Source organism: Mirounga angustirostris, unplaced genomic scaffold, assembly GCF_029215605.1.
Source record: "Mirounga angustirostris isolate CCGP_5_RB_7025 unplaced genomic scaffold, mMirAng1.0.hap1 SCAF_3, whole genome shotgun sequence".
In the NCBI taxonomy this organism is placed as follows: domain Eukaryota; kingdom Metazoa; phylum Chordata; class Mammalia; order Carnivora; family Phocidae; genus Mirounga; species Mirounga angustirostris.
Genome location: NW_026991711.1, coordinates 142,329,397 through 142,342,010, shown reverse-complemented (window position 1 = coordinate 142,342,010; position 12,614 = coordinate 142,329,397). Strand labels below are relative to the sequence as shown.

Genomic DNA, 12,614 nt, shown 5'->3' with positions numbered 1-12,614 from the left:
TAATATGAATAACCATATCTAGTAAATGTGAAATTGTATTTGTCAGAGATAAGCTCGTCCTCTTCTTCAAGTTAATAATCAAGCAGAATCGGGGCTTCTTTGTATAATGGCCAGTAAGAAATTTATTTTGTGAGAAAATTGATTTTACATTATTTGAAGAAATTCTCCAAGATGATTGTGTTAGAAAAAAATTTTTTCATACAGTAGAAAAACCAAATGTAATAGTTGGCCAATTAAAAATTGTCTTATAGTTTAATCTGAATATATCCCTATTAGAGCGATTCAGTAAAACACAAAAATAATTCACATGTACTGCATATATTACATTGTATATTTGAAATCTTTTCTGAATCAACTTGTCTTTCCAAGTATTTCTTTTATTGCCATGTATGTTTTGAAGTTTGGAGTATTTCTTATTATTTTAATTCTTTTCCAAAGGTCTCTTAATTACTCAGCCCAACCATGAAAACCTAGTAATTTATAACCTTAATAAATTATTCACTTTACATGTATAATTTATAATTGTTTTTTTGTATTTTATAGAATGTTGTTCCAGCTGAGGTGTCCCTTGTTTGTGTAGTGAAGCCTGATGAATTCTGGGATAAGAAAGTAACACATTTTTGTTTTTGGAAAGAAAAGGATAGACTTGGCTTTGAGGTAAATACACTCTATAAAAAAGCAGAAATGTGTTGTATCTTTAAAAATAGCATTTTGCAAAAAAAATAAAAATAAAAAGAGCATTTTGCTGGTATTTTGTTTGCTCATCGTTGGATACTAAGCTGTGCTTATGCAGTGATGAGTCACTGCCTAAGCAATGATGAGTATGTAATTGACATTCAGATACTTGTGGAATAAATTATGATTCTTTGTCAAAGACCACAGTTCTTTCTTGTTTTCATTTGTATCACTCTTTATAAACTTTGAGTAAGTAGAACTTTTTATTTAAAAAAAGAAAGTATTGCATTACCAAGAGGGCATTTAGCTAATACTGGGAAATCCTGGACATTTTGAAGTTGGAGTCTATTTTGTGTGATATGTCATAATTATTTTTAGCATCTGGTTTGGTTTTGATCCATGAAAAAAAGTTATCTATCCTTTCCTATTGACATTATTCTCTTCATTTGTCTTGTGTAAAAATACATCTTATTGTAGATCAGAAAGAAGTCCCAGATGGAATACAAGTTTAAACAATTCTGTCATATTTTTCCTGCCACACCTGTTAAAAGTTTTTTTTTATCCTTGAACTGTATCTGGTTCTGAAGTATACCTTGCTTGACATTAGTATAGTTAGTTCAGCTTTCTCTTGACTAGTGTTTGCATGTTGTATCTTTTTCCATATTACCTATTTACCTATCATCTGTTTATCTATCTATTTCTTTATATTTAAAGTGGATTTCTTAGAGTATCCTTAGGTCTTGCTTTCATATCCATTCTGACAATCTGTTCTTTGCAGTGTTTTGTAAGTCCATTTATATTTAATACAATTATTGATACAGGTGGATTAAATCTATCATCTTGCTAGATTTCATGTACTTTCTGGTTCTTTTTTTTTGCCTTCTTTTGGATTATTTTTTATGATTGCATTTTATCTCCATTGTAGTTTATATCCCTTATTAAATTTTTTTGTGTGCACACACCCTAAGTTTACAATATACATCTTTAATTAGTGTACTGTTACCTTCAAATAATATGCCACTTACTATGTAGTAGAAATTACTTAAAACAATGCATATCCAGTACTTCCCATTATTGTCATACATTTTACTTTTACTATTCTGTAAACACACAATAGATGGCTACTATTTTTGCCATTGATAGTTTATTTACAGCAATTAAAATAATAAAAAAATGAATTTCATCTTTCTTTATGCCACTTCTGGTGTTACTCATTTCTTTTTGGAGATTCATCTTTTTGTTTGATATATTCCTAATGCCTGAAGGACTTTCTTTAACATATCTTGCAGTGCAGGTCTGTTGGCATTGAATTTTTTTAGCTTTTGTTTTTCTGAAAAAAACCTATTGTTTCTATTATGGTTTCAAAACATATTTTCAGTGGGTATGGAATTTTGTTTCATTAATTTCTTTGAGCACATTAAGTATATCACACCATTAACTTGTCATTCCTATAGCTTCTGAGGAGAGTTCTATTATTTGTATCCTTGGTCTGCTGTGGGCCATATATCTTTTTTCCCTGTTGGCCACATTTAAGATTTTCACTTTATTTCTGGGTTTTCAGCATTTTTATTATATAATGCCTAGATGTATTTTATTTGGTATTTGTTCTCTTTGATGTTCTCTGCATTTGTTGGATCTCTGGTTTGATATCTGCCATCAATTTTGGAAAATTCTTAGATATTTGCAAATATTTTCTTTTTATATTTCTTCTAGAATTCCAATTGTATGTATGTTAGACCGTTTGAAAATTTCTCACCATTCTGGGTTGGTGTTCTGTTTTATTTATTTATTTTTTTTAAGTGTTTTATCTCTTTGTGTTTCAGTTTGGGTATTTTCTGTTTATCCATTTTCAAGTTTACTGTTTGTTTCTTTGTCTTTATTGAGTTTGTTGATGACCCATTTGTTGTAGACTTACTTCATCTATGTTACCATGTTTTTGGTTTGTAATATTTCTTTTTTCCCTAATTTTTTATTTTTTTAATTAACATATAATGTTTGTTTCAAGGGTACAGGTCTGTGATTCATTAGTCTTACACAACACCCAGCGCTCACCACAACACATAGCCCAGTGTCCATCACCCGCCCTCCTCATCCCCTGACCCGCCTCCACTCCAGCAACCCTCAGTTTGTTTCCTATGATTAGGAGTCTCTTATGGTTTATCTCCCTCTCTGGTTTCGTCTTCATTTTTTCCTCTCTTCCCCTATGATCTTCTTCCTTGTTACTTAAATTCTGCATATCAATGAGATCATATGATAATTGTCTTTCTCTGATTGACTTATTTCGCTTAGCATAATCCCCTCTAGTTCCATCCACGTTGTTGCAAATGGCAAGGTTTCATTTTTTTGATGGCTGCATAATATTTCATTGTATATATCTACCACATCTTCTTCATCCATTCGTCTGTCGTTGGGCATCTGGGCTCTTGCCATAGTTTGGCTATGGTGGACATTACAGCTATAAACATTGGGGTGCAGGTGCCTCTTTGGATTACTACATTTGTATCTTTGGGGTAAATAACCAGTAGTGCAGTTGCTGGGTCATAGGGTAGCTCTATTTTCAACTTTTTTGAGGAACCTCCATACTGTTCTCCAGAGTGGCTGCACCAGCTTGCATTCCTGATTTGTAACAGTTCTATTTGATTCTTCCTTATAGTTTCTATCTCTGCTGAAATTCCCCATCTGTTCTTGCATGTTGTCTTGCAGTTTTTCCGTGAGAACCTTTAGCATGTGTTATATTATCTTAAATTCCCTGTCTGATACTTCGCTCTCTGGGTCTGTCTTACTCTAGTTATATTGTTTGCTTTGTTTCCTGACAGTGGGTTGTTTTCTTGGTTTTTGCATGCCTTGTTATTTTTTGTTGCATGTTGGACATCTGTTTAGGATAGCAAAGACTGAGGTAAATAGTATTGTGCCTACACATGGGCCCACCTTGGTTTTTGCTAGGCTTTTAGTGGAGCAAGAGAATTAGCCTAGCCAGGAGTTGAATTGACTTGGGCTTTTGCTGTTGCTGTTATTTTCTTCAGTGCACCACAGGCTTCAGATTCCTCTAGAGCTACTTATGTTGAAGGTGGTGCTAACTTGCCAGAGACTGTTTTTTTTTTTTTTTCAATATTTATCCCACCCTCAACTATAGGTCTTTCCTTTGCACCTTGCCTCAGAAAAGATCTCTTTCCACTATTGACTCTCCATTAGCAAAAGACTGCTGTTCCTTGTTATTCAGTGTTTGTCAGAGGGACATTTTCTGTTGTTCTGGTTCAACCTCAGTCTTAGGCAGGCTTTGTGATGCTGGGTCTAGGAAATAGGGCCCTCTATCTCAGGTTTAGGAGGCCTGTGATAGCCTGGGCTCATCATATATTCTTGTTTCTAGTAGATAGAGGGCTTTTCTTTTCCTTCCCTCTAGCAACAATGGGGCTGTATTTGTCCTCTAAGGTCATCTGGGTTTGCTGCTTTTCCCTCAGGACATGAAGGTTTTTATTCTCTAGAGGAGACAGAGTTCAAGAATCTGGGCCGTCCTTCAGCTTCATGCCTTTCCAGTAGTGGCGGCTGTTTGCTTCCCCCAGGCCTGTACTCTGAGAGAGGCTGTTTTGAAGTTTCTTATCTTTACTATCCCAGTCTTTCTCATGATTCCCAGGAGGTCTATGGAGAAGAGCCCGTGAGTGACTGAATTCTTCTTGTGTCCATGCTTCCCAGGGGTTCTGTACGTTTGAATTAGTTCACATTTGGCCTGTAGCAATTCGTTAAAAATGTTAGCTGAATTCTTACCTGGCCTGTATCATGGCTGGCATTTTCCCCAGGTAAGCAAATGCTCCAGCCCCATCTTTTCTTGAAGACACTGGTCTATCTTTAGATTTCAGGTTAGTTAGTTGTCCTATTAACCCTCATGGGTTCCAGAAGAGTTGTTGTTTTTCAGATTAACTTGCATCATTTTAGTGGTGGTGGTGGTGTAAGGGTTGGAGCATTGTTCTTTCCAGCCTTCTACATCCTAAGCAGAAACAAGTTGCACTTTTCCTCCTGCTTTTATCTTACACACTTCTGTCATTGGTTGACTTGACTGTGATGTAGACTTAGTGAGAAGCTGTGCCAGCATTGTAGGGGAGGGTAGCCTGGGCTGCTGGGTTCCATTAGGAAAGGTGTTACCTGATAGTTGAATGGGAAACTGCATCCTAAGGAGGAGAAACAAAAGTATAGTGAGGGAAGAGAGTAAAGTTTCGAAGCAGGAGGCCTGAATGTTGCCATGGTGAGTGAGTACTTCTGACTGGTAGGGAGGTCTGCTGTTCATGCCAGGGGCACACAGGAAGTGTTGCTCTGAGAGAAAGCAAAGTGAGCAGAGGCCAGTGGTGTAGAAACTAAAGCTGCGAACACTCAGTAGGAGAAAAGATCCCTTTTACAAAGAGCACATCACATCCTGCTTTAAGCGTAGGCATCTGCTTAGAAATGCTTTGCCTTGTTGGGTTTCATGCTATATGAATACATAGTGACTAAACACCTTGCATCTTAGAGGGTAAAATAGAAGACAGATTTCCTGTCCGCTTAGATCTAATGTCATAGATTGATTTTAAAACTCAACTGTGAAAGTTTCTTTTATCACCATATTGTTTTCTTTTAGACATTGAAGAGATTCAGCTAGAGTATTTTCCCAAGTAAATAAGCGCTAGGCACTTATTAAAAAGCCTAATATCCTAATGAGATGAGAGTAAGTAATTTTAAATGCTGGCTAATATACTGACAAACATATTCAACTTTAAGGTGCAGTTCACAGCCATTTTTGATACTTAGAGCTATATATAATTAAATTCAATGTAGATATTTGTTTAATTAAAAATTATTTTCCTTGGTGTTATTTGGATCATTTGAGCTGTTGTAATTAAGCTTGTGTTTTGGTATATATTCTGAATATTTTTATTTTTTATTTTAAATTTTTTTATTTGACAGAGAGGTGAGAGAGAGCACGAGTTGGGGGGGAGGCAAAGGGAGAGGGAGAAGCAGACTGAGCAGGAAGCCCAACACAGGGCTCTGTCCCAGAGTCCTGGGATGATGACCTGAGCTGAAGGCAGACACTTAACCAACTGAGCCACCCAGGCACCCCTATATTCTAAATATTTTTAAAGTATAACTTTGTTATAAATACTGGTGTTCCTATAAGCAAGAGTATGTTTTACTTCATAGAACTATCCATAAGAAAGATTTATTACCAGATGTCGACAACATTCATCAAATAAACACATAATAGTTTTAATGACACCTTGTTCTTCCCACATGATTTCACATTTCCTTGCTCATCATCTTTTCTGAATTTTTTCTTCTAGATGATTTCTTCCTGTTCACTTCTCTAATGTTTTTCATTAGCTATTGAATATTCTTCTCTCGTTGCTTACCTAAATATTTCCTTATGTATTGTCTTATCACTGAAAATAGGTATCTACCTGTCCAGTTTCCCTTTTAGCAGTTCAGAGATTCATGTACTTTTGTCCTTCAGCAGCATTATACCTAGTGGCTTTGAAAGCTTTTGTTGCTTAGATGATAGTATCTATAGTCTATCAAATGACAAGATAAAATTGAAGTAGTACTGGCATTAATCTTATCCTCAAATTGGGAGACTAATAATCAAAAGGATCTCTACCTTATTCTTTATTGTCATTCATGAGAGTAAAAGTGTTATTTACTGGCGATGATAATCAGCCACCATTCTAAATTGTTTTCTTATCTCTTCTTAATACTGCGTTTGATTCTGGTTTTTATTTTTTATTTTTTGTTTTTGTTTTTTGAGGCCTAACAAATGTTAGGCTCCAAGACCAAAGACTTCCTTCATGCTCTTCTGTCAGTGCCTCTGGCTCCATGTATTATGACTCTTCCCAGTTTTTGCAGGAAGCTGTTTTCCCTTAGTGAAAAAAATATTCCCCAGCTGACAAATAACAAGCAGACGTACACACTGAAATAATATGTATATAAACACATATACACACATGAATTTGTAGTAAGCACTCAAAGACATACATAGGCGTTTTTAATTCACATCTTGCACCCACATTCTTAGCATTAAGTAAGATGAAATATGAAACATCTGAGTGCCTGCAGAGTGAGAGGTTCCGTGTTAGGTTCTTTGGGAATGTTGTATTAGGAAAGGATAAGTGTTCTAGTTACAGATGGAATAGTGACCATAAAGGAGAAACAAGTTTTAAATCTTTCTGAAAGTTAGATTCTAGACTAAAAACCTTCACAAATGTTTTGGTTAAATGGCAAGTATCTTTCTCTTCAAACTTGCTGAGCAATAGTATGTGCTAGTTAATAAAATATTGTGGTTTAGTCATTTAATTTATCTTAACCTAACATATATAAAATAGAAAAAAAGTTGTATTTACTGTTAAAAAATTTTATGGTTTTTACTTCCTTTGAAAGGACTTGGCAAAGGTTTGAAAAACTTTATGTAGGTAGTGATCTTTTTTATTTAACTTTTTATAGTTCCACTGTTTTATTCTGGCTCCCTTTGTGCTTGTTTTCTAGGTTTCAGATTTCCTTGGAGGTAGATCTGAAGTTTAGGTTCCTCCTTAAAATGATAGCTACTTTGAATGTAATTGATTAATCTTTTCTTCAAGAATTTAATGGTACCGATACATATTAGAATATTCATGGAAATGGATAGTCAAAAATACTTCAGAATTATTTAGCAGTTAAATTAGGTAAGAATCAGAATATGATCTCTACCACAATCTTGAATAGATAAAGCATATGTTATAGTGTACTTTTCATAAAGGTAAAAACATGACTCTCATGTAAATATAAAATAAACACAAACATATGCAGCTCATTATCTAATGAGGTTATTAGTAATTTGTGAGGTGCCGTTCAAAGAGCTTTTGAGGAATTTAGGATTTTTATAGACAGATAAGATTGCCAAGTTAGATACAGAACTGGTTAATGTCCTTCAGATCCAAAAGTTCTAAAGTTTGAGGTTGTTTTATTTCACTAGACAGAAATTGATCAGTTTCAGTAAATTATTTGCATTTTTTTCTGAGCAAAATCTATAAGTTGACCTCTGTCCCTGGTTAGTCTCTGGGAAGTAAGTCAAAGGTACAGGCCCAGCATTGCATGCAGGAACAATATCTTCTGCCCATTCCTAAGATTTAGATAGATTTTCTAACACATGAATCTCATTTCATCAAAATTATTATTTAGCATATGATGATGTCTTTCGTACTCTAAAAATTATGGTAAAAAACGTAGTATATAGTGTGATTAAATGATATTTGAACTTTCATTTATGAACAATAGAAGATTTTCTATACTTTCAAAGAGTCTACCAGGCCAGACTTGCAAACCTTTTCTCATTTATAGTTGCTTAAAAAGAAATGTAAAAATTATAAAAATAAACTAGCTGATTTTTTTTTTTTTTTTAAAGAGGGACACAGAGGGGCAGAGGAAGAGGGGGAGAGAATCTTAAGCAGGTTTCATGCCCAGCGTGGAGTCCCAACGTGGGGCTCGATCTCACAACCCTGAGATCATAACCTGAGTCAAAACCAAGATTTGGATGCTTTAACCTACTGAAACCACCTAGGCGCCCCAAACCAGCCGATTTTTTTAAAGTATAAAAGTTGAAATTTCAAAAATTAGGTTATGAAAATAATTATCCCCTCTGTTTTTGAAGATCTAATATCATTTTCTTTCTTTCTTTCTTTCTTTTTTTTTATACTTGTATTTATTAATGACATAATTCAGATAAATATTGCATAAAATAGTGAATTACAAGGGTAATTCAGAACTGTTCCCATGAAAACTAAGTTGATTTTTTTATCATCATTTTTTTATTTTATTTATTTTATTTTATTCTTATGTTAATCCCCATACATTACATCATTAGTTTTAGATGAAGTGTTCCATGATTCATTGTTTGTGCACAACACCCAGTGCTCCATGCAGAATGTGCCCTCCTCAATACCCACCACCAGGCTAACCCATCCTCAAGATTTTATTAATTTATTTGAGAGAGGGAGAGAATGAGCAGTGGGGAGGGACAGAGGGAGAAACAGACTCCCCGCTAAGCAGGGAGCCTGACGTGGGGCTCGATCCCAGAACCCTGGGATCATGACCTGAGCCAAAGGCAGATGCTTAACTGACTGAGCCACCTAGGTGCCCCTGAAGATATAATACCACTTTTCATCTTAATTAATATGTAGTCTTAAAATTGAACATGAAAGTAGATAATTTTATAAATGACTCAACTCTTTGTCTTACATAACTGCTTTAAAGATTTATTTATTTGAGAGAGAGAGCAGGGGGAAAAGGGTGAAAGAATCTCAAGCAGACTGTGTGCCAAGCACAGAGCCTGACGTGGGTCCTGTTCTCATGACCCTGAGACCACGACCTGAGCTGAAACCAAGGGTCAGATGCTTAAATGTCTAAGCCATCCAGGTGTCCCTGTCGTAACTATTTTATTTATTTATTTATTTATTTTTTAAGATTTTTTTTTTTTTAAAGATTTTATTTATTTATTTGAGAGAGAGAATGAGATAGAGAGAACATGAGAGGGGGAGGGTCAGAGGGAGAAGCAGACTCCCTGCTGAGGAGGGAGCCCGATGCGGGACTCGATCCCGGGACTCCAGGATCATGACCTGAGCCGAAGGCAGTCGCTTAACCAACTGAGCCACCCAGGCGCCCATTGTAACTATTTTAAAATGAAAGATCATGAATGCCATTTGTTAGATGCCAAAAGTCAAAATTGGTCTTTTTTACTTTGGTATATAATATGTTATTTAAAATGGTTTAATGAAGTTCACTTCAGTATTTTTAAATATTAATAATTTAGTAAATCCTTTCTTAAAACAAGCTCATTATGTACGACTTCTGTATTATAGTCTGGGAAAAAGGATAAAATAGAATGCTATGGACAGTGTTCATGAGATTTTCGTAACTTTTGGGGAAATATTACCAGTGGGCCAGTCTTAAGAAATGCTCAGTACTTTAGGAATATGTATTGTTTTAAATATTTTTTTTGAGAAATGAAATCTTGAGTTTGTGGTACCATCTTTTCCCGAGGTAAGGGATTGTTTGATTTTTTTTTTTTTAAGATTTTATTTATTTATTTGACACAGAGAGACCCAGCGAGAGAGGGAGCACAAGCAGGGGGGAGTGGGAGAGGGAGAAGCAGGCTTCCCACCAAGCAGGGAGCCATATGCGGGGCTCCATCCCAGGACCCTGGGATTATGACCTGAGCCGAAGGCAGATGCTTAATGACTGAGCCACCCTGGCGCCCCTTAAATTAATATTCTAATACAATAATGCACATTTGATTCTTTGTAATTTTGAATGTTTTTGCTCTAGTTTACAGTGTTATTTCTTACTCATTGAATAGTCACTTAAGATTTTCACAACTTTGTGGTTTTGGAAAATATTTCCTTAGAATATTTAGCAATTATGGCATTATTTGCATGTTTTCATATTAAGAATCATAGGGTGAAAGGGATTAGACATAAGACCTTTATTTTCTAATTTTGCTTTTAATTTTGGTGATGATTACTTTTGGGGAGGACTGGACTTTTTTTTTTTTTTTTAATTTGATTATCTTTTTTTTCTTCTTCTTTTTCTGCTCTTTGTTGCCAGGAAATAAAACATTTTCTATAAGATAGAATGACCCTGATTTTGCATTGCTTCATATTTAAACTTTTAAAAAGGTTGGCTGTTTTAGTGGTCTCTTTCAAAACTTAATAGAAAGGACATATTAGAAATCTTACCAGTATCTTGTAACTTGAGAAGCTGTAATGAATAGTTTAGAGAAAATCACTTAGTGTGGGATTCCAAATTTGTTTCACCACATTGACTTTGATATGTGTCCGTTTTCTCTCTCTTTTTTTTTTAATGTAGGTTATTTACTTTCTAATCTGTTTCTGTGCTTTTCCAACTTACAGAAATCTCCTCTACAGTTTCCTTTCTCTGCACTCCAATTTTACTTCAGGCCTACACCCCACCCTTCTACCCCCAGAAAAACACAGTTTCTTACTTTTACTTGTGCATTTGATTTTCCTCTTTTTGTGAAATCTCATTTCTCTGTGATGCTTGCCGGTGCTGGAGTGGAGTTGAGTTGTTTGTTCATTGAAACTTGGTTTGTCATCTTAGAGACAGTTGTAATTTATACACTGCGTTCTGGCAAATAGTGTCATTTTCCAAAGGCAAGTGGATACTTAATTCACCTTTGCAAACAGAGTGTACTTAAGCTATGCATGCACTGGGAGGAGGGCTTTTCTTTCCTTTTATGGATGCCACTCCTGACTCACTTCAAAATGGTGATACTTAGATATTTGGCATTTCATACAAAAAGATTCTTGCCTACTGCTGCAAACTCTTCTTAATTTTTCTTCCTTCATTCTATTTGAACATTATCTAACAAAATGAAATCAGTTATTGGTGTTTTGCCAGCTTCCTCTGCACTTCTCCTAGCCCTCACCCTCTTAAGTAAAGATGAAATTATTTCAGTGGAAACAGATATTTCATCACAGTAGATAGTTCCTTAGGTTGTTAATTTTAAGTGGTTGTGATTTTCAGTCTGCTGATTGTTCAAACTGGTATTTAGCATTGAGATACCTTTGGTGTTGATACAGTCCTATATATCTACATGGCAGATCTATTTTCACTTTTAACAGCCATTAGTGACTTTTATAATATAGATTGTACAAAATATTTTCTAATGATAAAGTGAGTTTTATGCAGGTGTCTATAATTATGATATCCCCTTGTTTATTGTCTGTTTTGCATAAGTAAATTTTATGTCATTAAAGAGTAAATCTATTTGCATTTAAGTTAATTTTAGGAATAAAGGTTTTAAAAGAAATATTCGGATACAAGTAAACTTTTGCTACATATAACTGAAAAATTGAAAATTTTCCCTTTGACTTATTAAACTTGAAATCTGTTACCAATGACTTTAATGTATTTAGGTACTATAAAATATATATTTCTACATTCTTGTTTATAATATTTATTTTAACTTTTTGTGTGTGTGTGAGACCAGTGTGTGTAAAAAGTGACAAATGCTCTTCATTGGGCAAGATTAAGTCATAATATTAGAGAGAATGGCCCAAATTAAATGTATAGGATGACAACTCATTAGAATCCTCTTAAGAGCTTAAAGAGACATCATAGATAGTTTAATGCAGATGCCTTCTTTGATAGTTTGGGGAAATAAGCCTGGAGTGATTTCGTTTAGGTTACTTCTTACAAGGTCAGTGAATTTGTGGCAGAGCTAGGGCACAAACCTGGAGTAATTGGCTCCTAGCTTAGTATCCTTTCAATTATAATGGTGTTTAACCTAAGACAGGAATTTGGAAATCATTTGGCATATTGTAGTAAAACCTTTGTCCCTCTGTGCTATTACATCAAAGGGATGACAACATTTAGATTTAGAGTATTTTTAACAAAGGCTGTAGAAATAAACCAGAAAACTTTAATCTACTTCTTTTTGTGAAAGCATTGCACAACTCTCTCTGGAATACTGCAGAAATAAAAAGCTCATTTCCTTTGTAGAAACATCTCTTATTTATCCTTCTATTCTCAGCACTAGAACACATGGCTTCTACTAATAATACTTTTAATAAATGAATTTAACTCCTATTAAATAATGAATGTTGAACAAATGAATAACACATCATTAAAAGTTAAATTATAATATAAGGGACATGATAGATTTTTCAAGAGATATTTTTCAGTGCTTAAGTAGACTATTGTGCCAAATAAGGCACAGTAGAAGAGCAGAGACATCATTCATTATATTTTACATTCATTATGTTTTCTCTTCAGTTGTCTTTTCAGGACAGAGTGTTCTGGGAATATCTTTTCAGATGTGAATTGGTGCTCAATTTAGCAAAGTAGTTTATTTCCTCATAGAGTAAATACATGTTTCTGTTTCACTGTTGGTGTATATCTAGTTAATAGATTGCTAGGCACTTTGGAGA

At 34.6% G+C, this 12,614-nt stretch overlaps 1 protein-coding gene across 5 annotated transcripts in view; it reads left to right on the top strand.

Moving 5' to 3' along the window:
- SESTD1 (SEC14 and spectrin domain containing 1) overlaps nt 1-12,614 on the top strand; it is a 148,753-nt gene that overhangs the window by 71,615 nt on the left and 64,524 nt on the right. For all 5 annotated transcript variants that reach the window (XM_045868437.3, XM_045868433.3, XM_054506113.2 and 2 more), the window contains one exon: nt 544-657. In XM_045868437.3, the coding sequence (XP_045724393.1) occupies nt 544-657 (114 nt within the window). The remainder of the gene's footprint in view (nt 1-543; nt 658-12,614) is intronic.